At 35.4% G+C, this 14,147-nt stretch overlaps 1 protein-coding gene across 5 annotated transcripts in view; it reads right to left on the bottom strand.

The window, feature by feature from the left end:
* Positions 1 to 823: 823 nt before the first annotated feature.
* The window catches only part of LOC124171472 (single-stranded DNA-binding protein 3), a 184,442-nt gene continuing 171,118 nt past the window's right edge, over positions 824 to 14,147 (bottom strand). For 2 of the 5 annotated variants that reach the window (XM_046550643.1, XM_046550646.1), the window contains 4 exons: positions 9,153 to 9,218; positions 8,038 to 8,108; positions 4,574 to 4,777; positions 824 to 3,430 (listed from right to left, as the gene is read on the bottom strand). In XM_046550643.1, coding sequence (XP_046406599.1) covers positions 3,326 to 3,430; positions 4,574 to 4,777; positions 8,038 to 8,108; positions 9,153 to 9,218 — 446 coding nt within the window. In that variant the 3' untranslated portion in view covers positions 824 to 3,325. Of the gene's footprint in view, positions 3,431 to 4,573; positions 4,778 to 6,780; positions 6,899 to 8,037; positions 8,109 to 9,152; positions 9,219 to 14,147 lie in introns of those variants that run through there. The other 3 variants (XM_046550645.1, XM_046550648.1, XM_046550644.1) reach the window with 3 other exon arrangements.

Genomic DNA, 14,147 nt, shown 5'->3' with positions numbered 1-14,147 from the left:
TAAAATTCTACGACTGAGGCAAAGTGATTATTCAACTAAATTTCAATCATTAAACTTGGTCTTTTTTTCTTAAAAAAAAAAAGAACCATGGGCTGCCTTTAAAAAATTCCATACCTTCAAGTAGCATTAACTGCAAATTTAAATCAAATTTATAGTTGAATCTACTTTCAGCCAAAGTTCAGAATGAAAAACACCAAATTGCCATGAAATAATGGCAAGAGATTCCCGTAAAAAAAACTCCCGTAATTTCATCAAAACAAAAGAAAAATGATATAAATAATTTTGGGGCTCTAATCAAAACAGACGTATGCCAAAATCTATTTGCAGCCAAAACTGAGCACCCGTTGGCATGAAGGTGTTAGATATGTGTGATACGGTACACTTCCTTTGCAAATATTTTGCCATCTACAATATACAGTGCACCAAAATAAGCTTTCGGAAGTATATTGATTTTTATTTTTCTTGTTTTAAAATCTGTACATGGTAAAATAATAAATTGTTGCATTGTTGTCATATTTTACTGTATAAAGGTAATTGGTGTTCGAAGATGTCGCTATATTAAAAAATATTGGACTTCCATCAGCACTTGAATCACTAAATTTAATTCTACAACAACAAACACAGCCTAAAAAAAATTAGGAATAAGAATCTTGCATGTACCACACCAAAATTTAGGTAGTAAATACCCTCAAACTAGGTTTGACGATGTTGGCTACCACTCCAATACTTATTAACATGAAACCTGAGTTTTTGAATCCAAATGCTTTACAGGATTTTTTCAATGTTAGATAATAATAGCTTTAACAATAAAGAAAAGGAATTATTGAAAGATTTATATAATTGCCATTTTTACTATTTATTCACCTTTATATCTTCCAAAGACCTTGGAGATGGAGGCCTTAGAATATCTTAGTCCCAAACTACATTTTAAATATAATCAGGATCTCAGGTACAATATTAAGTGTGATGTCACATACTTATACTTTGAAAAGTAAAGCTAAACATGAAATGCGGTGACTTATTTCATCCATGTATATGCTTATGAATTCACTTTAAATTTTCTCCAGATATTCCTCAATTATTTAAAAAAAAAACCTAGTTGCTGACTGAAATCTTTTGGAATCAAGTGGTAATGCCTTACCATTATTAAGAAACTACAAATTTCAAATATTTCCAGTTCATAAGGGAGTCATCCCTGATTTTACAAATTTTGGTTTAGATAAAATGCTACATGACACCAAAAACAGTATTTGGCAAAAATAATTCAGCTGGTTTGACTTTATCTCTAGGCAGAAACTTATAAACACAGACTGCTGAGAAGCCCACTTTTGGTATGGTTGAGAGTGAAAGAGACTATGAGCAGTGTTGGTATCTACAGAAAAATACAACCAAAATATTTACAGTCTAATAAACAAAATTCAGACCATTAGGAGTTGCCTCCCAGTCCTTCAAAAAGCTCAGTCACAATAAACACCTGCTATTATTTACATCATCAGTGTCATTCATTCACTATCATGTAAATGCATGATTTACTTGGGCATGTAAAAAGGGAATTTCCAACATTGTTTAAAAACTTTTGTTAGTAATAATACTAATCTACATCCAGACTCATTATTGATTTGACTCTCTAATCATTACTAAAATAAAAATCACTTCCTTGCCCTCGAAAATAAAAGTAAACAACAATTTTCTTAATAAGAAAAAATTCCATTTTCAACTAATGGAAGTAGTATAAAGGAAATTCCAAAGAATAAGTTATCAAATCTGTTTATCAATTTACTGTCTCTTGGCCTACAGCAAAAACAGAAGGTATCACTTTCTGATGTGGAAATGTAGAAATCTTCTCAATATCACTCTTGGTTTGACAACTTTTTAGAGGTTTGTTTTTTGGAGTTGTTTTAAAGGATAGCTATAAATAAGAGGACTTTTTTTCATAATATTAACAATTTTTTCAAATGAATGGGCAACAGGTCATTATGAACAAGTGAGTGCAAATCATGAATTCTTAATTTACAGAAATGAGCAGTTAAACAATGTTTTTCTATACAACAATAATTTTGGTAATCATATAAAGCAATGTCAACTCTATACTTTAGGTACATGATTCAATACTGATTTGAGGCATGTTAGGCAAGCATTGGCAGTCTTGGCCTATTCCATTGTCCAGAATATTTGAAAACCAATATATTATGGATGAAACACCACACCTCTACGTCATAATTTAAAATAAACTCCTTCATAAATAGTGACTGGTGATCTAAGTCAATTATGGCCCTCCTATCATTTTCCAATTGAACTGTTTCATGGAGAATCATGATCTCTAAACTAATTTAATGGAGCGTTGGAGAGTTAACTTTCATAGACAGAAAAGGGGAATTATTACACCAAAAGGTACACATACAAGTTGCACAAAAGGTACACAACAGTTCCAGAACATGGATGTATAAATAAGCCTAAAATGTGAAGAGGCATTTTCGCAGATGACAGAAACATCAGTAAATATGACATTTTAATTGTCCATATATAAATAATATAAAATTGGATGATTTTTATTTGAACTCTCAGTTCAAACACTGCTAGGTACACCACCTTTCATTGAGAGGATGATGTCAAGTAGCTTGGATCAAATAGATGACGCAGTGGTCCGGCAAATGCGTACCCCGAACTCTTGGTACTGACGTCTGTTGATTAGGTGCTGCAGGTAGGTGGTTAGTGTTGTGTGGCCCACGAAATTTGGGAAAACTAGCACTACTGGGCACCTACAACTTTTGATTCCTTCATACATGCAGTAAGCTCCTCAATTGTTTCATCCACATTGAAGTACTATAAAACAGTACTGTTTACTGTCTACCTAACACTTACAGCTAAGACTGAATGAAATAAATTGCACTGGTTTTCAGTCACTGAAACCACTCTCAAGGCATACGTTTTTCACTCACACATGTATAATATTTAAGGAATCAGATTGCTAGCCTGTTGGTGAGTAGGAACATTTTCAATGCAGTCTGAACTGACTGAAAAATCAGAGAAAATGTAAAAATAGCCAATGATAGCCAAGAGAATTACATCTTCATCCCAGCAATTTTCTTCAAAGGCTGTCTTTATGCATCAGTTTTCATGATGTAGGGATCATCTGTAAAAACAGAAAAACAATTTGACTGGCCAAGATTAAGAATGAATGACAACAGAAAACGTGGCTAGAGCTACTGCAGACTGCAATCTGATTTTACAACAATCCGAGTCTCGCTTACGGGGCACAGGGAGGATTCCGTAACACATGTGGAGGTAACTCGGGGGAGTGGGGAGCCCGGGAGGAAAGGGGGTGTTATTGCATGAAATAATCCGGATGGTCGGAGTCTTTTTCAAACCTCTTGGCTTCTTCCTGCATGCTTTCCTTAATTTTCAGAATGGCTGCTGATTCAGTTTGGTCCTGGAAGGAAGAAAGTGTTCACTGCAAAGTCTAAACTTCCTACTATGGAACAGTTTTCTATCTATTCCTTTCTCTCTATATTTCTCTCTTGCTTTCTCAGTACTAAGAGCCACCAAATCTATGAGTTTGTTTGGATATGAACCAACAGATTTAATGATTCTTTTTTTTTTTTTTTTTTTTTTTTTTTTAGAAATTTCATTCATGCAACACACCCTTCCATCGTGTGAGTGTGACGGACATGTTAATTTTGTGACGAAGGCAGCAGGGAGGGTGAGTATGTTGTGTCCAGAGCAATAAAACCTCCAGACTAAAAAAGTTCAACAAAAAATACAACATGTTGAGTGCATAACATGAGTCATTGTGAGGCATACAAAGAGCTTTAATGGGTTCCACCAGTTTTACATTTCACATCTACACTTCCAAATGGTGCACTCATGCAAGCAAAACATTCAATTATCACCCATGGCAAAAACTTTTACCACTGGAACAAAAAAAGCAAGTTTTACAAGTTTTAAAGCACAAAAGAAAGGCATCCTCCCTACTCCCCTGTTTACACAGATATTGAGCTACAACCATCATGTTGTTTCTTTGAATGTGTTGTGGTTTTCCATTGCTGCACACACATACACTCATTAACAAAAGTCTTGATTCATTACTGTAGTTGCCAGGAATGCCGAGCTTTCAACCGAGTGCTCGGACCCACTTAAAAGATGCAACACGCCATCCCTTCGTCCGACGGATGCATTCCCACACCCGGAGGCGAATGCCGAGCAGCCCAGAAACAATACCTTCAAACTTGTCTCAGCGACAAATATAATGCAGTTAACTAACACTACTATGCACCACAAACAATCATAAGAATTATATTACAACGGTGCTCACATCAAGTACCCAGCCCACTTCCGAGACAACGTGCCACACTTCAAACTTACTTCTCTCTCTTTCTCTCTCTCTCTCTCTCTACAGAGCACGAGCCCAACCACACAGGGGACTGATCTTGTGACACGGTGATGACTTCATACAGTGAGTATTCTTAATCCCATTTTTCATCATCGTGAAATCACACACAATGAATCGATCCCCCACTCCGCCCGGGCACAACTACGACTCCGAGAAGTAGTTGCCACTGCCGTTCATACTCACATTTTCCCCGGGGCCCCCAAATCCCCCCAAGTTGTAGTCGCCCATACCACTCCCACTGTCTTCCCGTGGGGTGCCCGGGCCCCCATTGGCGGGTGAGTTCTTCATTCCATCCAGCCCATCGCCATTCATCACTGGACCCATCGTGCCAGGGCCCATGGGCCCCATGGGTCCGCCCTCAGGTCCCCCTCCCCCCATCGGGAAGTCCTACAAGAGTGCAGAGGGAGAGGAGATTTGCATGAGTATGACTGCTCCAAATGCACATAAGTACTCTTACATTGACTTCCATGAAATCCGTTAACAAACCCAATGGAATATGTGGATTCCTGATATTGAGTAAAATTGTTTTCAGGCCCAAATTACATCTAAAACAAAAAATTGGGTCCAAAATGGAATGACTGTATGCGATAGATGAAGGGAATTGACAGACGGTCCCGGCCGTGATCAGGACTCAAATAAGAGAGTTCCTCAGATATATGGATTAGAGAAAGTGAAAACGTACCAGGAAAAATCATAGAACATTAACGAGGTCCACACATAGGAATAAACATGTTGCACTGAATGTGTTGAATCAAACAACATAAATTTGCACAAAAATTAAATGACACAACCAAAACTTTAGTTAATATAATTAAAACTAAATTTCCAAAGATATTACTCATACCATTAAACTCAAGTGACCTATTCTTACCCATATCCCAGAAATTGTCTCAGAAAAAATCTAGGTTTTATTAAGAAAAACCACCAAATGATGATGAATTTCAATGGATTTAACAAGTGTTGAAGCTTAAATAATTAGGAGATTTTTATGTTATGTGATTTGATATCAAACATTCAATATTACACCCAACTCGTGATAAAATTATGGAAACCAGCAAGGCATTAATTAGAGCTAGCACCTTGTATGTTATAGAAACCATGCATACGTTTTGCACCAGCAAAGATGATAATTTTGAAGTCTGACTACATGGTATATACGATAAAGTAGTCAATCTTGGCTTTGTTCATTTTTAAGTACTTAATCTAATAATTTCCACTAACCTACAAAAATGCCAACTGATATCTACCCATAATATAATCGGCACAAGTGTTGACTGCAATTTCACCTTGAATGTTTAAAATTTCAACCGCATTTTTATTATACAACCATTATCACAAGAACTAGCCAACTAAATACATTGACCGATGAGAAAAATAAATTCCAAACTGAAGTCTGGCCTTCAACTCTAGAAACTTACAAAATTAGAGTCAAATATTAAAAAAGCAATTTGGAAGCCTTAAACTCCACAAAGAGAAAGACATCTACAAAGGAACCATTAGGTTATTAAACTACTAATGCCACGAGAAAAAATTCCCTAGAATGGAAAAATAAATCATAGACCTAATGCATTTCCAGCGAATAATAGATGACTATACTATCCAGGGTCACCTCACTAGAATTTTACGTGAAATTTGACACAGGCTTATGTTGATGTTAAGTCCTCAAACTGTGGTCCATTAAAAATGGCTAATGGCAATCACTAATGGTATATAACTCCCAAAATTATTTCTTAAGACCAGTGACACAGTAAAATATAATGCTCACGTGCATCAAAGAATCCACATGTGGCTTCAAGGCTACCCATGAAATTTACTGATCAAGATTCTATAAAATCAATAAATGCAACTACTCTGGAGTAATGCTAACGTCATCATTGGAGTGCTTAGCCAGAAATACAAGAGCTAGAAATTCCCATTGGGAGACCAAAGCTACCCAATCACACTTTCAAACTCCATGACACTCAAAACTTCATTACAACATTAGTAACTAGCATTGAAATTTAGATCAAGACGGGTCATCACAAATGCATTCATTCATGAAGCATATGCAAGACAGGACTCAGAAAAATTAATTGCATCACTTTTCCAACAGATTACTTCAATGCGGGGGGAAGCATGGCTGCAATGAACATCATAAAATAGCAAATATTTTATGCCAAATGCAATGCCAAATAAAATTTGGCACAAAATGCAATTTTCACTAAGCCATGTATTCTGTCACACATAGTAACTGAGCCAAATAGTTTTCAATAAGGAAGACTTGGGGGGGGGGGGGGGGGGGAGATGTCTAAAAATTCAAATACACAACGCCAGATATGAGAGAGTATGCACAGAGCACAAAGTTTCTATACGCACAGAGCCCATTCACCGAAAAGAAAGTTGCACATTACTTGCTTTGCAGCTATAATAATTCACTGCATCTCCATCCTGTCAGCCACATTTGAATTCACAGACAGACGAAGTAGAGTAAGGGCAGCAATCATTCTCTTGGGCAATGAAATTATCCATCTATTTGAAGTAGTCAAAGGGCAAGGAGTTGAAAAGTAAATTTATTCTCGATAATGGCTAGAGTAAAACCCATATTGGATGATGCGTGACTGTTTTGTGCAACAGGGCCAGATACTCACAGGATAAGAATGAACAGGTGCCATGAACTGATAGGTGTAAATGAAAAGCACCGGTGAGATTGAATTTCAAAGTATCATTGCCTGATTAATGTATTATGTGACAAAACTTTCTCAATAGAATTTTTGTTTTCTCTACCATAAAATCATTTGAGGTCATTATAGCTCAAAACATATCCTCTGCTGCCTTTCATTGCCTGCTCTAATCAGAATGGCAGTTGGCTTCACTAACTCATTTCACATCACTACATAAAGAAAATATTGAGGATAAACTCATTCAATAGAAAACTCCCAATCAGTCACCAAAGGATCTATGAAATGCAGTTAATAGGATTTTTGCTTAAAGCTTTATTTCTATTTTCCCACGGCCATGAGCATCCCACCATCGATAAAAATGAGCTTCTTGGAAATGAAGTGAGAGAAAATAAACATATCTAAAAATTAATTCAGGTTAATATACTTTAATACTGATTATAAACCTGAATTATCCAAAAAATTAACTTTGCATCAATTAATAATTGATCTGAATGCCTTATTGAATATCCTTATCCAATCTTATGAACAGAAATAAAAAATTACTTATGGTATCATTACTGCATCTGATACTCGAGGCTCTACCAACTCAAGCCCATGAAAAAATACAACCATCGGTAAACGCACACTAAAATTTGACTTGAAAGAAGATGACTCGGTGAAGAAACTGATAGCATATTACTTGACAGCCAATCAGGAGATTTACCGTTGGATTCTGATCTAAAAAATAATTTTTTGAAGTACATTGACCCTTTGGTGCATAGGCTTAAATGCAATGGATACAATTCTCAAGTGTTGATATAAATAATCAATCTTGGTAAATGAAACTGTATACTAATTGATTTCAATCCCTGAAAACTGAATCATCTCTAATAGCACTTTTTTACAGCTATCAAAATAGATGGCGAATACCAACGGCAATTCGTGGAATGACCAATCATGAAGGCTTGCAAATGGGCATGGGAAATGAACCACAAAAATAATACTCACTCCAGGCATATTCCCCCCAGGAACAGGTTTCATCATGGTGTACATATTTTCACCACCTGAATTAGAAGAATCTGAAAAGGAAATAAAAACTAGATAATTTCTGAATTAGGTATCCCTGGTTTCATCGGAATGGCTACATTTAGATTACCCACAGCATTAATAGTACACCCCAGCCAAGATCGTTGGGATACTTTACACTTCAATCCCAACTAAGTCAATAGTATTAAGTTGCGAAAAATTCAACCGTACAGTACTCCAATAACACCTTGAGGAATTGATCATCAGAATCACTGCTCACTAAAGATGGAACTAAGTAGCTACTTTTATTAACTAAGTTATTAATCAAAATCAGCACACTATAAACACAAAGCACTCAAAACACTCAGAGGAGATGTGGAAAGGAGATACCACACATTTCTAATATATAAGTTGATAAGAAGTATCATATAAATTAAACCGTGAATAAACCATAAACTGCTATGTAAACCATTAGCCAAAATGTCTTCTAGCCAACTAGATACCATTTCGCCACAAGAAATTCTGTGTGAACTAATTTCATGTCCCTTGTCCATGCATTCCACTGCAGTAGTTATTTCATTAACATAAATTGTTTTAAGACTAAATAGTAAGGTGATGAAATTATTTATAATTAAATCAAGGAAAGGTGTCAGTATTTACAAAGGATATTGATTAGAATTATATGTACAACATAAGTTTCTTATCCATGAGAATGAAGGAAGCAATTCCTTTACCTCATGGAATGAAACTGGCATACTTCAAAATAAAAAAAAGGTTTGTCTAGAGTTGAATGCTTCAAATGAAGTAACACAGAACATCCAAACAAAATATTACAAATTAGTAATGCGTTACACTTGAGTACACATTTAGAATGCAATGTTTAAAAAGGCATTCTCATTTGACATGCCACAAATTAGCAGAAGACTTTCAATTCACACAGTTTAGAACTTTTGGCAAACACATAAATCATTTTGGAAGTAAATTCAAGAAACATGGCCTTCATTTGAAAGAGAGAAATCTGGACAAATGGGTAAGAAAAGTATGGGCATGTCATGGAAGCTTGGTTTGTCATTGGTGATAGGATGTATCGTATTCACCTTGTCTTGTGACGGGACTGGGAGTAGGCATTCTGTGACTAGCGGGAGAATAGGGACCCACAGAACCTAGAAAGAAATAAACATCAGAGCTAAATGCCAAGGATCTCAAAACTCAGGAGAATCTCATAGGAGTCAAACACAATAACAGTAGGTAAACTACAGAGGAGAGGAAACATTGAAGCATGCTAAGTCAGTGACACAGAAGAGTAATGAATTTTGAGTAAACCATTGCATTACAGCAACTACACATAACACAGAACTATACAAAAATACAACTGCAAATAGCATACACAGAAAGATGTGAAGAAAGTTTTGAAACAGGGCACAGATATGATGCTCATCTACAACAGCTGTGGATGGCTATTGAAACACCGACTGCATAGATACACAGAAAATAAAGCGATAAAGATAGGTACAAGTCATGCATAAGTCAATTTTATTATTGGCTTTAAGTAGTTCTAAACGCTTCCTATACATGCTACACCCAGTAAAAGTGAGTAGCAAAATATCGCATCGAAGGCTTGCCAAGAAGTCCAAATTATTTTGGTATAAAACCCGAAGTTTAATAAAAAATAAACTGAACACAGTCAAATTTCAGCAGATATTTTAAGAGTATTCAGGTATTCTTCAGCGCACGCTTTCATTAATCTGCAATTATAATTTGCTTCAAAAGTATGACCCAGTCTACTTCCTCCCTGCAGGCAGTTTTAGAATTTTGATCAGACTTCATAAAAAGTCAGACACAAAAACAAAAGGTATATGTATTTTTTAAATTTACTCCAATATTTATCATACTACATAGCTGAGGGATAATTTTTTAGTGCTGATGGGGTAACTTGAACTTAGTAGGGATTGTATTGCATTATTAGTTCAAATGCATATGAACACCGGAGCAAAGAAAACAGAATAGTGACGAATTTTCAAAATTCCCCCCAGGTCATTACTTTCTTGATCACAGTTTCACCAATGTTCCGAAAGCATCCTAAGATTAATGATACTGCTTAGAATATACGCAAAGCTAATGAAAAAAAGGGAATGCATTGGAAATTCGAAAAGATGGAGAAGCACTTTAGAAACCGGTCTGATGTATGCATCATTGATCAACATCAATTCAATGCTTCTAAGTATATAAGCAGCCATTACTTGACCTCAAAAGAAAAAAGTGTTTCAAAAAGGCATCCATCAGAACAGACAGTTTACGAACAACTTTCAGCATATGTGACGTCTCTAAAGGATCATTTGCCTAGGGCGTTTATTCTAAATGAATCACATGAAATTGATACATATTAAAATATACTAACATAACTCTAATATCTGACATCACCCGCACATGGGAACCAATCCATAGATGATTAGATTCAATATTACTGCTCACGATTCTATACCAAGCAATGGCCACAAAAATGACAAAATAGAATTGACAAGGGATACAAAAAGCACCCTGGGTAGTGAAGCACATTAGGTATGAAACACTATCAGCGGGCACAACATAAAGCACAGTAGTGCACTAGATGACTAGCTGAAAGAACTCCTTCACTGCTTCTAAGCTAAATTATCAGGTCCAAGGTCAGCATATTTATCATGTCACACAAAATGATACCAGGTGGAGCCGCATGGCACAGGGGGAACACCTTTTTTTATGGCAGCACATTGATGACTTCAGCAGAATTGACCTAGTAGCATACTTTTAGGAAAATGGCACCAGCAGTAAATATAGTAAGTAAAAATAAAATATTGCTAGATTATGCAGCTTTGCTATAAAGAGAGCAGTTTTTAAGCTCGTCATAAGGCCTGAGTGTAAGTTCAGGCTTTACTACTTACATAGCTTGTTTAGTTAAAGTTATAAAAAACTAATTTGATTTAAAAATTTAAAAAGACACATAACCTATCACAAAAATACTTAAAAGAATAAAAAAATTGACAACATTTTCCTAATATCATAGTTGCATACTTTAGACTCATTCAAATATCTAAGGAAATAAAAATAAATTAAAAATTATAGCACAGTACAGGTATTCAAAATACATTTCAGCTAGTAAACTTAAGAGCAGCGCTTATTGTTATCACACTGCTTCAAAGGACGTGATGATTCAGCAGAAATTTCCTTTAAATTTGTTAATTTAATAAAAGTAAATGGCACTAAAAACTAAAAAACTAAAACAATTGTGGCTTATATAAAAATTGTGGCTGGGCCACATTTTTTATTTGAATTATGATTTGCTGAAAAAAGCAGACTAATTAGCCTTTTGTAAAAAAATCTTCTTTGCAAAACCTCTTGACCACAGAATGGTAAAGCAAAATGGGAATTTCCAGAAAATATTTTAAAAAGTCAAAAATTGTGGTATGATGCAATCGAGGGTTGACATCTTCCTGAACACAAAAAGTCCTCCATATGTGAAGAAGATGCGTTCTGAAACCTTGCTCGTAAGTTGATAAACCTCATGCAAGGCAGCGAGGTTATCCTGCAGAATGCAACACTGCATCACAATCGTGTGTTACCTCACGATTGTGACAAACTAATCTAGCTGGGTGTGCGACGTAGCCGCAACCGAAAAAAAATTGCCATCCGCGGAAAGAAAGAACGGACGAAATGCTAAACAGTTCCTGACTTCACACCGGATTAAATGATACTTTGTTCGGATTATGCCTGAAGAGCAAGTTCCTCTACGCCATACCACGTCGCGTCGGCCAACTCCAAAGCACCAAATTTGAAATTTTGGGCGTACTTGAATTTTTCGAATACTCGTATCTCCAAAAATTCGTAAATTGAATTTGCGTAGGAAGAGGACTAACTGTACGTCCAATTCACACGTGTTAATGAGTGAGTCACCATAATTCCACAGGAATGAAGTTTATTATATGATGTTGCCTGAATACTGAAGTATCCCCTATTGGAGAAACAACCATAATTGACGCTCTTGGGCACAGTACGCGAAGAAAACTTAAATGTAGATCAATGATGGATGATGGATGATAACATAGCATAGTGTATATCAACCTAAATGGCATTGCTTATTTGTGGAACTTCGTAATACAGTTCATTTTGTAGCTTTCGGGACTGGGACTGAGGTTCGTAATATCGTAATAGCGAAAATTTAGTAATAACATTTCTTTTTCTATAGGTTGGATTAGCCTTTTCATCGGGACTAACTACTTACTTCGTAATAATGTTGTTCATATTAACGAGAGTATACTGTAAATTGAAGTCATAGTGGGGGAGAAGGTGGATATACTTTTAAAGTCAACGGGGCCATGTCCATCGTGTGGCACACACAGCAGCCGATGGATGCCTTGCAAGTGCTGGGGACTTCACAAGAATTGTGTGAAGAAATGTCATACTTGGATTAGCAGTGAACAGAATTCTATAAATAAATTTAGCGGTATTCGACCATGCACTTAGCAGAGGAGTATTAGTAGTGACAGATTTTCGCACTCATTATTTGTGGTTTTTAAAAGCAAGGAAAAATCTGCACCAAGCTGCCAGGTTGAATGACTTTAAAATGACGGCCTCTATCTAAATTGTGACAGGGGTTACTAAAAATCATTTGTAAAATTCCTCAAAATCTCTTAGAATAAAACTCAAATTTTGGTCTCCTGGAGATGAAACCGTGAGTGATAGAGAATATGGAAACAGTCATAAGGAGAAGAGACTAGAGGTACTATTTTAGTACTCAAATCTACACCACTATTTCCAACTTCAACAAGGAAAACCAAATGCCAAAGCTTATTTCACATCATGCAGGTAAAGAGGTAAATCAACCAAGCCATGACATTCAAAGCTAAGCACAATCATTATTTATGGAAAAACTCGACCAATGCACAATTATTCAATAAAGATCTTATCTTTTTCAAAAATAGCTTACATATCAGAATATATGAGTGGTGATAGAAAAGAATCAGTAAGAGAAGCAATAAATCTCACATTTAATAACAAAAAAGGAATGAATCCAATAATTATAACTCCTATGAATGCATTGTATTGCTTAAATGACTTCCAATATTGTCATTTCTTGCTTACAACAGAATTTTGAGGCACAGAGGGACCAATGGATTGGGATAGTTTGAATGCCACAGACTTAATCCACCCATTCCTTACTGACTGGCCTGTTTCATTTACACATCAGCCAAAAAACTAAGCACCTACCACTAAGTAATACTGAAATATTCCCAGGAGCCATGTCAGTGCTTTCTTAACAATAAAAAATATTACACTCCATATCTGATAAATACTAATTATCTCAAATACATGCATAAATTATTAAGATAAACTGAAGGGGTAAACCCCAAACATTTTAAATAGTTAATACCAATGCTGCTTATACAAAATATTATTCACTCTTCAAATAAACACAAATATGGATTAATAAAATACTTAAATTTAAAGCTAAATTTAATTGCTTGATAAGACGATACTGATGTAAGTTGGCTTGCTTTCTAAGAGTACTATAGTACGAAACAAATTGTAACATACTGGTGCAGTCTTCATGCATTACTTAACAGAAAGGCAAGCACCAGTCATCCATAAACATTTAGCATCCAACCAACATGGGTATAGGTGATTGACATTGATTATGTATTATGTATTATTAACATAAAAGGGTATTTTATAGGTGGTTTTATTATCTTAAATAAACTAAAAATCTGTATTCAAGCCACCCTTTCAACACGGTATATGTAAAATGTTACGTGGAGGAAATGAGTAAGCTTAATGAAATTATAAGTATATATTCAACATTGCAATAATCTTATAGAAAACACAATGCATACCCAAATTTCTATTTAAATGATTGTTTTAACATAAAATCAAAATTCCCTCATGGTTTTTATCCCATCTTAATTACAATAGAAGAGAACTGAAAGAAATTAAATAAAATTTAAATTCACGCAGTTATAGCTTAGAAAATTCTAAGTAATATATATGTACTTACAAACCTATATAATTAAAACTTAAACAGGTCAACCTGTACCAAAACCCACAGCTCTCTTTAATCACTT

Source organism: Ischnura elegans, chromosome X (genome assembly GCF_921293095.1).
Source record: "Ischnura elegans chromosome X, ioIscEleg1.1, whole genome shotgun sequence".
Classification (NCBI taxonomy): Eukaryota; Metazoa; Arthropoda; class Insecta; order Odonata; family Coenagrionidae; genus Ischnura; species Ischnura elegans.
The sequence above is the reverse complement of the archived record's forward strand: the minus strand, read 5'-3'. Positions and strand labels throughout refer to the sequence as shown.